The sequence below is a fragment of the Mastigoproctus giganteus genome, chromosome 13 (assembly GCF_048544385.1).
Source record: "Mastigoproctus giganteus isolate SK-2022 chromosome 13, ASM4854438v1, whole genome shotgun sequence".
Lineage (NCBI taxonomy): Eukaryota > Metazoa > Arthropoda > Arachnida > Uropygi > Thelyphonidae > Mastigoproctus > Mastigoproctus giganteus.
Window position 1 is genome coordinate 139,194,475 of NC_143587.1, and position 13,509 is coordinate 139,207,983.

Sequence of the window (13,509 nt, forward strand, 5' to 3'; positions counted from 1 at the left end):
CAATTTGTCTGATGTTGTTGTTGTTATTTGGTTTTTAGGAGCATTAGCAACTAAGGCCATATTGCTCCGGGAATATGCGGTGGTCATTCCCTGACCTTTCCGCATCCTCCGTATTTGGTGGTGACGGGCTCGAACCCCGGTCTAATCAAGAAGCGTGTGCTACGCACTGCTGCTCCTTCCCACCTGGCTACGGAGGCGCAAATTTGTCTGAAACCTAAAATAATGAACCAATGCATACTCACCACCATGAATGGAAGTGAAACTTGGGCACTCACCAAAGGAATGGAAGAGAAGCTGAGAACTACACAGCGAAGAATGGAATGAATTATATTGGGAATCACTGTTAAATAAGAAGAGAAACACATGAATTTGGCAGCAAACACAAAGGATATTCTTATCAAAACTAAAGAACTGAAATGGTCTTGGGCAGGCCACATAGCTCGAAGACACGATGACAAATGGACTAAGAAAAATAACAATGGTACCCAAGAAAAGCTAAAATAAAAAAAAAAACAGAATAATACCCAGGAGGAGCTAAAAGAAAACCTGGACGACAAAAACAGAGATGGACAGATGAAATTCACAAGTTCATAGGTAGTAAATGGATGACCATTGCACAAAACAGAAAGAACTGGAAAGCTGCTGGAGAGGCCTTCATCCTGCAGTGGATTCAAAATGGCTGTTTATGATGATCCCCAGCTTAGTACTGTAGCAGTATGTGTATTACTTAAAATTTATAAAACATTGTTTTCACTGAGATGTTCACATGACCTTGCAAAAGAAAATATTCAAGAATTATACTTATCCTCTAGTTCTCTTTACAGCTATACTGCATGATATACTTACATGACACCTACATTTTCTTCATTATAATTTTTGGAAACTATTGGAAGACATGCCTTTTAAATTCAGCAGAGGATGTGTTTTGTGTACCTTTACCTATGTATCAGTCAACTTTTCCTGTGATATTTCTGACTTCTTAAATGCTTGGTAAATTACCAATACATTGATCAGAAAGGACCTGTACAAGGATCACCACAGTTGCCCAACCTCACACCCATAAATTACTTTTTGTTGGTTTATATGAAATTCATGACTTATTTTGTGCATATTCCCATGCAAGGCAAAATGAAAAATCATTTTAGAAGCTGCTTAAAACCATTCTGACTACTCCTAAAACAATAAGACATGCCATTGAATTGTGGCTTCATCACAGTGAATATTACATTGAAAAAAATGGAGGTCACTCTTAATAGCTACTTTAAATGTTTTCATTTTAGAGGTTTATTTCAATTTCTTTTTTATAATTTGTAATTTATTGTTAATATTTAATATCTTGGAAATAAGAATTTTGAGAATGGTTACAGAAACTTTTCATCTTATTTTTTGGCTGTAGAATATGCTCCTGCATTTGTTACATACAATTTTCAGACATCCTGTGTATGTATTTTGTGTATACAATTATATTTGTTCACTGGATGGTTAAATGTGAATTCTGCATTTTTACATTTCAGATATTCCTGAATGGCTGAATCGCTATTCACAGCATTGTGATCACTGGTCTGGTGTCTGTCTCTTACAGAAAAGAAATGCAAATCTTAGAAAAATGTTGCAGAAAGGTGATGGATATCTTTTGGACTTAAGGAATTACTTATTTTCTTGCCAGTGTTCTTTGCTTCTGCTACTTTGTCGGCCATGGGAAGTTGCACAACGAACTTTGCCATTCTTACTAAATACTGTCAGTGAACTTTACATGTTGGAAGTAAGTATCAAAATATTGTTAACATTTAGCATTTTATAATGTTTTGTGTATCGATCACAGTCATGTCATTCATATTGTCCTGAATAATGTTACATTAGATATCATCTTCTGAACATACCCTGATGTAATCCTGATGCAAGAAGAGGAGAGAGACAGAGAGTGATTTCTGGTTTTTCTCACATTAGTGAAACATTTTGACTAATATAATTTTATTCTTCCTGAGGAAGAATAAAATTATGAAAGTGAAAAAAAATTTAAATTAATAATAAAACTCTTCTGTCCATATAAATATTGTACAAAATTCTTTATTTATTGGTTTTAAGTAGTAATTGAGTTAGTCAAGTTAATTGGCCCTCTTTTGCAATTATCACTTAGAACCAGTATATGAAGAATTTTGTCACAATATTCATGTGAAGAGAACTATTTATTAACTTAAATTTTTTAGTAAACTCACATGTCTACTTTTCAAACAAGGTATATGAAATAGTGTTATAAACCATTATATCTTGAATTGTGGTGTACAAGAGTTTCACTAATGTGCAGTGGTAATTATGTAAAAATTTTTTTTATCAGTTTGGTATTTCTTTGGTATTAACAATTAAAGAATCTAATTTCTGTTTATATTGCATAATGAACACTAATATCCTGTGGTTGTCTGTCAGCTGTTATATTTTAGATTTCCTCTCATAGTTACTGTAAGTGACGACATGGCAACAGAAAAGCTGTTGTTCACATCACAAGAAAAACATCATTTAAATAATGCATCATGTGTACCTATATTATCCATTTTCAGTACTGTAAAAAAAAAGTCTGTTTCTGTAGCAGACTTGATGACTTTAGTTAAAATTTCTGTATATGCATATGTGTTTCTCAATGGAAAGACCAGAATTACAACTGAGATCTTCTTGTTGTTGCATAACCAAATCCACTCCCTGACATGCCCCTCAATGCGAGCACCTGTATATGATGAAGGAACCTCCCAGTGACAATGCTGGGCTTCCAGATTAGCATCACCGGGATCCAACCCCAACACTCACAGCCTAGGTTCCAGGCTAACATCATAGGAATCTGGAATTACAGGTTAACATCATAGGAATATTCTTTAGAATATGGTACCATGTGTTTCCGTATACTCTAAAACAGACCACCATAATTACCAGCCTATCAGAGCAATAACTGAGGGGGGAGGTCTATCATTGCTTCTTGCAAAGATCCATGGGATGGGTTACCATGTTTTAAAGATTAAGCCCACGTTAAATTAACCAGCAATTTAACAAAAATAGCTAAAATATAAAATTGTCCCAGTTATGTGGATTAAAACTCTAACAGCATCCAGTTTGATAATATATATGCTATTTGAAAACTTTTCAAAGGTAAATATGATTAAAAATTCCTATCATGTGATTGAGATCAAAGTTAAGCATTAAAGTTTTTCTTGAATTGCAGTTCGAGTGATGTGAATGTGTTGCTCAGTACATTTGTTCAAAATTATTTTTAAAAATGGTAATAAATCGAAATCATACTGAAAGAAAATTTTTGTTCATTGGCAAAACAGAAAAAGACTTGTGTTTCCGTTAACTTAACACCATATGTTTGTTTATTGATGAGTGGTTGGTTGGTTTGTGATTTATTGTGCAGCAATATCTGTGGCCATACTGCCAATGTTTATTAATGAAATGGAAAAAGACTGCTGTATGTGTTCATTACACCAAGTGTTGGTGTGTGCAAAAAAAATACGATTGAGTGAGTGAAAAAATTTATATATATTATATATAAAACCTAGAAGAAAAAAAATAATAAGAAATTTTTATCTATATACTATAAAATATAAAATTATAATGCAAGTAGAGTGAGAATGTGGATTATGAATAAAGTAAACGTGTCTCTCTCCCACCTGACAACATGGAGCTCTGCTGCCAGCGTCATTAGCCATTAGCAGAGGCATATGATGCAAAAAAGCAAGCTAATGCAGCATCAGCCAAAAAAAAAAACTCCCATTTCACCCCTCCATTCTTTCCAAATACCTGTTCAGCCCACCCTTAAATTTATTTACACTATCAACTTCCACAACATAAGATGAAAGTCTGTTCCACCAAACAACTACCCAGTGGCTAAAGGCAAACTTCCAAACATCTATCCTACATCTGTCCCCTCAATTTGGATTTATGCCCCCTCAGGTGATTATTCTCAGCAAAAGGAAGAATCCCATCAGCATTGAGCATGCTCAAACCATTCAAGGCTTTATTACACCTCAATCAGACACCTCGCAGGTGCCTAGTCTCCAGACACTGTAATCTGCAAAATTTAAACCTTTCTTCTTAAGAGCAACCCTTTCTTCTTAAGAGCAACCCTTTGTTCCATTCACTAATCTTGTTGCCCTTCTCTGTACTTATTCCAACAGCTCTACATCCTTCTTAAAATGAGGCCTCCAGACCTGTATACAGAACTCAAGGTGTGGCCTGACCATTGCCTTATACAAGGGAATAATCACCTCCTTATCCCTGCTAGAAAAATTTCTGTATATCATTGACAACACACCATGAATGAGCTACTCTTGCAGACCGTCTGCACTGCTCAGAAAACGTTATATCTGCTTGCACAATTACCCCCAGGTCCTTTTCAATCTCTACCACTGTCAGTGTAATACCACAGGGATGATATGTTACTCTGGGGTTACTGCTTCCCATATGTAGTATGGGAAGCAGTAACCCCAGAGTAACATATCATATGTAGTATGGGAAGCAATTGACAAATGTACTTTACATTTGTCAATGTTAACCTTCATTTGCCACCTCTCAGCCCATCTGCTCAACTTTTCTAGATCCTGTTTGCAGCAGCGTACTGTCATTAGTGTCCTTAACAACCCTGCCAACCTTCGTATCGTCTGCAAACTTGGACATTAAGCTTAATATACCATCATCAATATCATTTATAAATACAGAAAACAACAATGGACCCAACAGTGAACCCTGCGGGTCTCCACTAATAACATTAGTCCACAATGAGCAGTGACCATTGATTACAACTCTCTGTCTTCTCCCACTCAACCATCCCTTTATCCATAACAGCAATTTGCCTCCAATGCCATACTGCTCCAATTTGTTCAGCAGTCTTCCATGTACAACAGTATCAAAAGCCTTTCTAAGATCCAAATATATGATATCAAAGTTATTCCCTGCATCCAGTTCCTTTGTGACCACATCATAGTATTCAATCAAATTGGTCAGGCAAGACTTTCCCTTAACAAAACCATGCTGTGTCCGAGCTATAACTGAAGTCTTGTCTAGATGATCCTGCAGTGCTTATTTTACCAGTGCCTTCATTAATTTTCCTGAAACAAAAGTTAAATCAACAGGTCTATAATTACTTATGTTGCCCTTTGATCCTCCTTTTGTGAATTGGGGTCACATTTGCACATCTCCAGTCAATGGATACCTCCCCTGAGTTCAAAGAAGCTCTCATAATTATGGCTAAGGGTTTGCTTACTTCCTTTGCTGCCTCCTTTAATATAACTGGATAGATTCCATCGATCCCAGGTGCGTTTTTATGTTTATCTTCAGCAATTTCTCCTCCACTTTCCTCTCAGTTATTTTTGTATATCTCAGTTATACAAAATCATCTAGCTCACTGCCACAGTTCAATTCACCTTTGGCATTCCACTCCCTAAATAACTCCTCATGTGTGAATGTAGATGCAAAATACTCATTTAGCTGGTTAGCCACCTGAACGGGATCATCAACAGTTGAACCATCAATATCCAGTGGACCAATCTGATTCATCCCTTTCCTTCTAGAGTTTACATAGGTAAAGAACTCTTTGCTGTTTTTCTTTGCATCCTTTGCCAAAGATTTCTCATAATCTGCCTTTGCCTGCCTAATCTCTTTTGTGACTAGGTTGCAGACCAGCTTATACCTATCATAAGCTTCCATGTCACCAATTAATATGTATCCCATGCATTTTTCTTCTCTGCCATATGTCTCATTAGTTCATCTGACATCCATTTAGGCCTAAACCTTGAACAATATTTCTGAGTTGGTATGTAAAGCCTAGTAGCTTCCAACATTAATTCTTTGAATGCTTCCCATTTTGAATTCGCTATTGGTAACATCATCAGTCAGTCCCACTGTATAGAATTTAAATGCTGTCTCAGACCACCATAATTGCCTTTACGAAAGAAAAAAACCCTTCCCTTTACCCCTGATGGTAGTTACCTCTTTTGAGTAAATCCCACTTCAGCACACTGTGATCACTGCCACCTCGTGGTTCCTTTATCAGCAGATTCTTAATGCATGAAGAATCACTACTCATAATTAGATCAAGACTATTACTCCCTTTAGTTGCCTTCCGAACATGCTGATGTAGAAAACAATCATCCAATAAATCCACAAAAGCCCTGTTAGTGTATGAGTGACCAACCCATAAATTCCAGTCAGTATCTGGGAAATTAAAATCCCCCATTATATAGGACTCTCTGATTTACTGGCCCACTCTATTTCCCTGTACAGTTTCTTATTACACTCATCAGAGTCATTAGGCCTATAATGCACTCCTACTCTCAATTTTGATCTCCCAATGCTTATGTCACACCAAAACTGACTCGACACTGCACTGTCCAGCAATGTCGACTGGCTTCACTTCCTTGGATTTTATGTATTTCTTAACTAATAGCATAACCCCTCCTCCCTTCCTATCCTGTCTATCCTTTCTGTGGACATTGTACTCCCCAAATTCCAGTTCTGCATTCCTTATATCTGTATGACACCATATCTCTGATATCCCAACAATATCTGCCTTTGATGTTTTGAGCAATATGTCAAATTTATCAAATTTATTTCCTGAACTCCTAGTATTGGTGTATATGCAAGTAAACATGCACCTGTTCCTATTCTTAGCTACCCTAACACATCCCATGTATTTACTTGTACCACAATGACTCCCAGCAGTCTCTCAAATACCCTGCATCTTGTTTTCCAGGCTGCTGCTCATTCCGATAGAATCAGTGCAAGAATCACTTTCATCTCTGCCAGTGGCTACTGTTAATGTTTTAGTCCTTGTATCCTCCCCACGCTAACAGTTTCCGACCCACCTAACACTGCCTCGATAGCATCAACAAATATTCTTGCACCCTTTTTATTTAAGTGTATCCCAGCCCTGGAGAAGCAGTCTCTCCTGTTAATAAGTACAGACCAGTCTTAAAAAAATCTACCCCTTGAGCCTTGCACAATCCTTCCAGCGCAGATCTGTCATCTGTCAATCTGTATCACGCTCCCTTGAATGGTACCTTTACTCCCTTTCCCCTGACATGGGCAGATGGGTTGTTGTCTCCTTCCATCCCTGCCGCACCCTGGTGGAGCTTATCCCCTCTGATATTTCTGGGCCGACTTCCCTGTCGTCCCCATACTTCTATCTGTTCCCCCCCAACCTTCAGTCTTCTTCCCTACTCCAGCTTACCCCTTAATCTAAATTAAACTTAAGTTAGCATCTAAATTTACCCTACCCTAACTTAAACTCCAATTCAGCCTTAACCTAATTTCCAGCACCTAATTTTTTTTATATATATATAGCCACTGAAATCTTAGGAAACTAGGTGGCAGGGCCTGTCAGAATACAAATGTTTACTGTAATCCCTATATATGCCTGACCTGCTTCCTCAGGGCAGAGTGTAGGCAATGTGGGGTTCCACTAGGGGCCCAGTGGCGAAAAGGTCAGAGGAACCATACAACAAGACATTACATGACACAACACACTTTTTAGTAAAATCTCTGACCTTCACAGGGTTCTGTGTTACACAAACAGAGTACACAATGCATAGATGGGGAAACCACTGGTGCCATTAGACCCAAAACATTTTATACTTCACGCCACGATCAGGATTCAGAATATGACATAGCAAATTTTCAAGATATTAAAATTAACCATTTGAATGTACTATTGATTTTTTCACTTTAAACAAAATTTAGGAATATTTCAATTTATTACAATATTGCTTTAATTAATATCACAATCTTGACACTTATTGCCTAAAAATTTATTAACTAAAAATTAGTAAATTAATGTTTTAATGAAATTGTTAATATGCACATTAAACTAGATTTTTTTCACCCCACTTATAAAATTATACGTGGGACATTGATAATGCTGTTAACAAAATCTTTACATCATCTGATATATATATATATATATATATATAGTATATAAAACAGGTGACAAAGGTAAAGAAAGGAAAAGAAAAAGAAAATAGATGTACCTGGACGCGCAAGGCTACAGAACAGTTCATATATATATATATATATATATATATGAACATGCATAAATAATTGCATCACAACTATAATCATACCATATGTTTACTAAAATTTGGTTGCTTTTCAGTAAACTCACCTAGGTGCCATAATACCATGGTATGATTCTGCTTATAGCTGTAATAATTCTGTGAATAAACAGTTAATGTTGAGAGACTGTTTGTTACGGGAATTATAATTATTAACCCTTCGTTGGACACACCAGTGAAACGAGCATAGTTGGTCGCAGTGTATCTCTCAGATACATGCTGGGTTTCATATTGTAAAATTAAGGACTACGTTTAAAAATCACTCTAGTTTATTCATAAGTAACGTACAAGAGTTTCAAATGTTTATACATTAATAAATTTTTGGTTTTACATAAATTTTTTTATATATCTTATTTTTGTATAAAAAATTATTTTTCATCTTGTTCACGGAACGTTTCTTTTTTAGAGCGTGATGCAGAAATCGTTTATGCATGCTCTGAGCAGAGGTATTGCTTACAATTTATGCAACAATACTTTGTCAATTTAGTTCTCTTTTTTGTTGGTTACCAAAAATTAGTGCACCACTTGCAAATGCTCTCCCATTCTGCACTTGTAGAAGGTTCAGTACTCTGTAACCTTAGTTTTTTTTTTTTTTTTTTTTTTTATGTGAACCCCAAACATGAGAGGTATTAGAACCTATAGTACTTAGTACCATGCTTGGGTTCGAGGTTGAGAAGACGAAAGAAGATATTTGTTGACATTGGACTTGAACTTCTGTAGACTGTAATTTTCAGGAAATACTTATGAAGGAAGGTTGTTCCAGAAAACGGCAGTTGAATGAATAAATGAGGAAGATGAAAAGGTGGTTCTGTGGATTTGAAGTTGGACAGTAAATGGTTGTTGGCTGGTGGTGGCACGTGTTTGGACTGTTTTGAAAGAGAGAACGGGAATTATAGAAGCCAATTCAGAAGAACAGCGCCCATGGAAGTATCTGTAGAAGAGGCATGCAGCAGAAACAGTACGTCTATGAGAAAGTGAGTGGAGAGACTCTGTTAGAGATGAATCATTAATTAACCTAACTGCCCTCTTCTGAATGGAATCAAGAAGCCTGAGAGAGGTTTTGGGGGCACCACCACAGATGTGGGAACAATATTCCATGGCAGGGCGGATTTGCGATTTATACAGAGTGAGCAGCTGTTGGAAGAAAAGTAACGCTGAGAGCGAAAGAGAAAACCAAGTTTTTTAGATGCAGAGGAAGCAATATTTGTAATGTGCTTGTGCCAAGAGAGATTAGAAGTCAGGGTAATCCCCAAAAGAGAGAGATCATTTTGCCTAGAAATCGGAGTGTCACTAAAGATAAGCACAGGAGCAGAAGAATCCATTTTGCAAGATATAAGACAAGACTGAGTTCTAGAAGGGTTGAAATCAACTAAGTTGTCTTTGCCCCACTGGAGAATTACTTGAAGATCGGCATTTAAAGAATTGGTAGCAGATTTTTGAGAAGTTGAAGCTGATTGAGCAGGACAAGGTTTCTCAAAATGGAAAGTGGAATGCAATGTGCTATCATAGGCAAAACTATGGATAGGATTTCCAGTCAATGGAAGAAGGTCATTAATATACAAGAGGAAAAGAGTGCGGGAAAGAACTGAACCTTGGGGGACACCGGCATTAGTGGAGAAGTTAGAAGACAGAGAGCCATCTACCATCACCCTCAGTGAGCGATCAGAGAGAAAACTGGATAACCAAATACTAAAAATAGTTGGCAAACCATAAGATGGAAGCTTGTTTAGAAGACCTTTATGCCAAACACGATCAAAAGCCTTTGAGATGTCAAGAGCAACTACTTGTGTTTCACCAAACCTTTCCATTCAATTAGTCCATAAATGGGTATCATAAGCCAGAATATCACCAGTGGATCGACACTGATGGAATCCATACTGGCAATCGTTGATTAGACAGAAGGTTTCTAGGTAGCTTAAGAGTTGGCGGTTAATTGATTTCTCCATTACTTTAGAAAGAGTAGAAGTAATTGCAATGGGACGATAATTGGATGGGAGGGATTTGTCACTCTTTTTTAGGAACTGGCTGGATATGAGAAAATTTTCAAGCAGAAGGAAAAACACCTTTGGAATAAGAAAGTGATAAAAGGCAGCAAAGAACAGGAATAAGTTCAGGAGCACAGGTTTTGAGAACAAGTGGAGAAATACCATCAGGACCTGGAGCTTTCTTAGCATCAAGATTCATCAAAATCCTTCTGATATCCTTTTGACGGAAGACCACAGGAGGCATTGAATGGAGCGTGTTGGGAATGGTGGGAGGTATTTTACCAAGATCATTAATACATGAGCTGGAAGAAAAATGGGATGCTAGCAGGTCAGCTTTATCCTTGGCTGAAGTGACAACAGAACCATCTGGTTTGGACAGACGTGGGAGCAGAGATGGGCAAAAGTTGTGGCCAATAGCTTTGGCAAGAGACCAGAATGCTCGGCTACCATTAGGGCAAGAAGCAAGTTTTCTACTCTTAGCCTGTTCAAACTCTAGTTTGGACTGATTAATAACTGCTTTACAATTGTTATGAGCTTTGGTGTAGCCTGAAAATGAAACTGAAGAATTAGAAACAAGCCAATTACGATATGCAACATTCTTCTCTTGAACAGCCTTAGCACATTTATTGGAAAACCAAGGTTTAGATAAAGGACGAGATTTTAAAGTGGAGTGTGGGATAAAGGATTCCACTCCTGCAAGAATAATTTCACTGACACGATCTGAGCAAACGTTGACATCAGAAGTTTTGAAACAGTAATCCGACCAAGGAAAAGAAGAAAAGAAGTCTCGCAGGTCATCCCATTTTGCATTCTTGTAATGCCAAACAACACAAGGTTGGGAATAGCCATGAGATAAAGGTTCCATTGGAGAAGAGACAATTGCCAAGTTGTGATCTGAAGTGCCTAAAGGACCTCTCACTTCGACCACGTACTTAGAAGGGTTGTTTGTGAGAAAAAAGATCAAGCGTATTGGCTGTGTGATTAGGATTGTCCAGTATTCTTGTAGGTAAATGAACAATCTGTGCTAGGTCATTAGTAATTGCAATAGCCTCGGCATCTCGACCTGCTGGGTCGGTGTGACTAGAAAACGGAAGCCAGCTGGAGTTGTGAACATTAAAATCACCAAGCAAAATTACCTCATTGTTAGGAAAGTTGGACTGGAGAAAGTCAAGTTGCAAAGAGAGGACGTCAAAGAGCTCCAAGTGATTAGTGGAGTTGGGAGAACGGTAGAGACAACAGATGAATTTGACACAATGAGGTAGAGAGATTTTAAGCCAGAGAAGATCAAAGAGAGGAGATTCCAAATTGCCAAGTCTCTGACAGGGAATATCAGAATGGACATATGCACAAGTACCACCTTTGAGGCGAAAGGAATCATACAGAGAATAATTTGGGCATCTGAGATGAGCAGTAGTTGAATCAACCGATAACTGAGATTCTGTCAGAAAAAGCACATGGGGTTTGGCAGACTGCAAGTGGAAATGGACATCGTTGAGATTAGAATTGAGACCACGTATATTTGTGAAATGAATTAGGAAATGCTTGGGAGGTTTAGATTTTTTCGCAGATAAGCTTGCTCTATTAGTTTGACAATTCGTGGTGTATTCAATAGTAAGAAAAAGTGGGTGGGACATGCTGTATGAAGTAATGAAATTTTTGAATATGGCGTACATGTGGTAAGAATATACCCAGATCCTTAACATAACGTGGCCTCGACAATGCTCCCCACATACACGCTACTCGGGCTCCCGGGGTGCCTCCGTAGCCAGGTGGGAAGGAGCAGCAGTGCATAGCACACGCTTCTTGATTAGACCGGGGTTCGAGCCCGTCACCACCAAATACGGAGGATGTGGAAAGGTCAGGGAATGACCACCGCATATCCTGGAGCAATATGGCCTTAGTTGCTAATGCTCCTAAAAACAAAATAACAAACAAACAAACAACAAACTCGGGCTCCCTCCAGTCACTATCTGGCAGAGTAGAGGTAGCAAGATTATACACTAGCTGATCCAGAAGCCTCCTGGAGAGTTACCAATAGGTTCAGTCCAGTCCGGTGTACTAACTAGCTGCTGGCCTGCGAACACCGTTTTAGAGCTGTACCCTCAAAATGTAAGGAATATTAGATCTCGCCACGATGTTCATCATAACCTCAGAAGTCATCAATCATACTACATGATGGAAGAGAAGGGAAGTTAAGTTACACCTTGAGGGACCTTGCTCCTCCGATGAAGTTCCTCGGCCACTAATTCCACAGAAAGTTGCTTGAGGAAAAGTCTGCGGCTCTTTACTTCTTTTTCAATTCCCATCCTGATCACTTGTGCATTGATCCTGCTAATGTTTAGCATGCCGTAGAATATCACCATCAGCCAATGACAAGTTTGCACCACGTGATAAGTCACACACATCTGATTCACAGTATCTACTCCAGACTTTGTTGCATTATAAAATGTTACAATTTCTGGTTTCAGCTGATCATCTGTTTCTCTGTCAGTGGCATCATCAAAATGCAAGGAGAAAATCAAGATTACATTCTTTGATTTCTTTGATTCATAAGAAACAATTGTTGTTTCTTCCGTGAAGCCAAACAAACTTGATTTTTCAGGTCAGCTCTTGGCTGACACAAATTCAACTGGGAGTTGCAGTTTGTTCTTTTTTATCATCCAACATAAGAGAGTTTCCTTTTTCTGAGTTCCAAAACCAAACTGACATCTGTAAACCAATTATTTGTTGTAATGTTCCATCCAGTCTCATGGATAGGTTCTGCCAGTCTTTTGACAATTTCAGCTTGTCTATTGCTGATTTGGTACAGCAAACATTGCTTTTTTGCGAATGCTCTCCCATTCTTCGGGTTGCTTCCTTGTGTATATTTCAAGGTTGTAAGAGTACAGCACCCTAACATCTACTAAGGCATATATTTTTAAAGTCCCTATTTGTTTATCTTTGAAGGTATATCTCCAAATGAAAACTGCATTTTCCTCTAAAGGCCTCTAATTTCTCATCAATAGTTAGATTCTGACCCAGAGAGTAACGCTTCTTGCAGTTTTCCACAAATTCAGTGAAAATCTCTTATGGGGTGAAGCGTTTTCTTCTCTCATCCCTGGTTCCTCGATCATCGAGTCTCTTACACCTGATAAGGAACTTGAGGCGTCTCTGGTTCATTACTTAGCGAACTTTTCAGTGCCATTCCCACCAGTTCCCCATAATTCTTCCAATATCTGTTTTTCACTTCAAAGTGCTTCAGCTAAATAAAGAATGCCAGTGAAAGCTTTTATCTCAATTTTGTCTGTAAATTTGGAAACGCTTTTCCGCCTGTAGTTTGACTGAACGGTTTGAATATACTGATTTGTGTAGTCAACAGTTTCATCTAAAATTTTGTCTGTAATAAGGCAGTTCCATGTTTGGAGCATTTACTGGCTTTTCTTGCCTGACTG

At 38.0% G+C, this 13,509-nt stretch overlaps 1 protein-coding gene across 1 annotated transcript in view; it reads left to right on the top strand.

Annotated features, from left to right (window-relative positions):
* Positions 1-13,509, top strand: part of SIDL (SIDL trafficking protein particle complex subunit 10) — a 322,468-nt gene that overhangs the window by 126,968 nt on the left and 181,991 nt on the right. Inside the window, exon 7 of the mRNA XM_090388069.1 lies at positions 1,515-1,762. Coding sequence (XP_090244195.1) covers positions 1,515-1,762 — 248 coding nt within the window. The remainder of the gene's footprint in view (positions 1-1,514; positions 1,763-13,509) is intronic.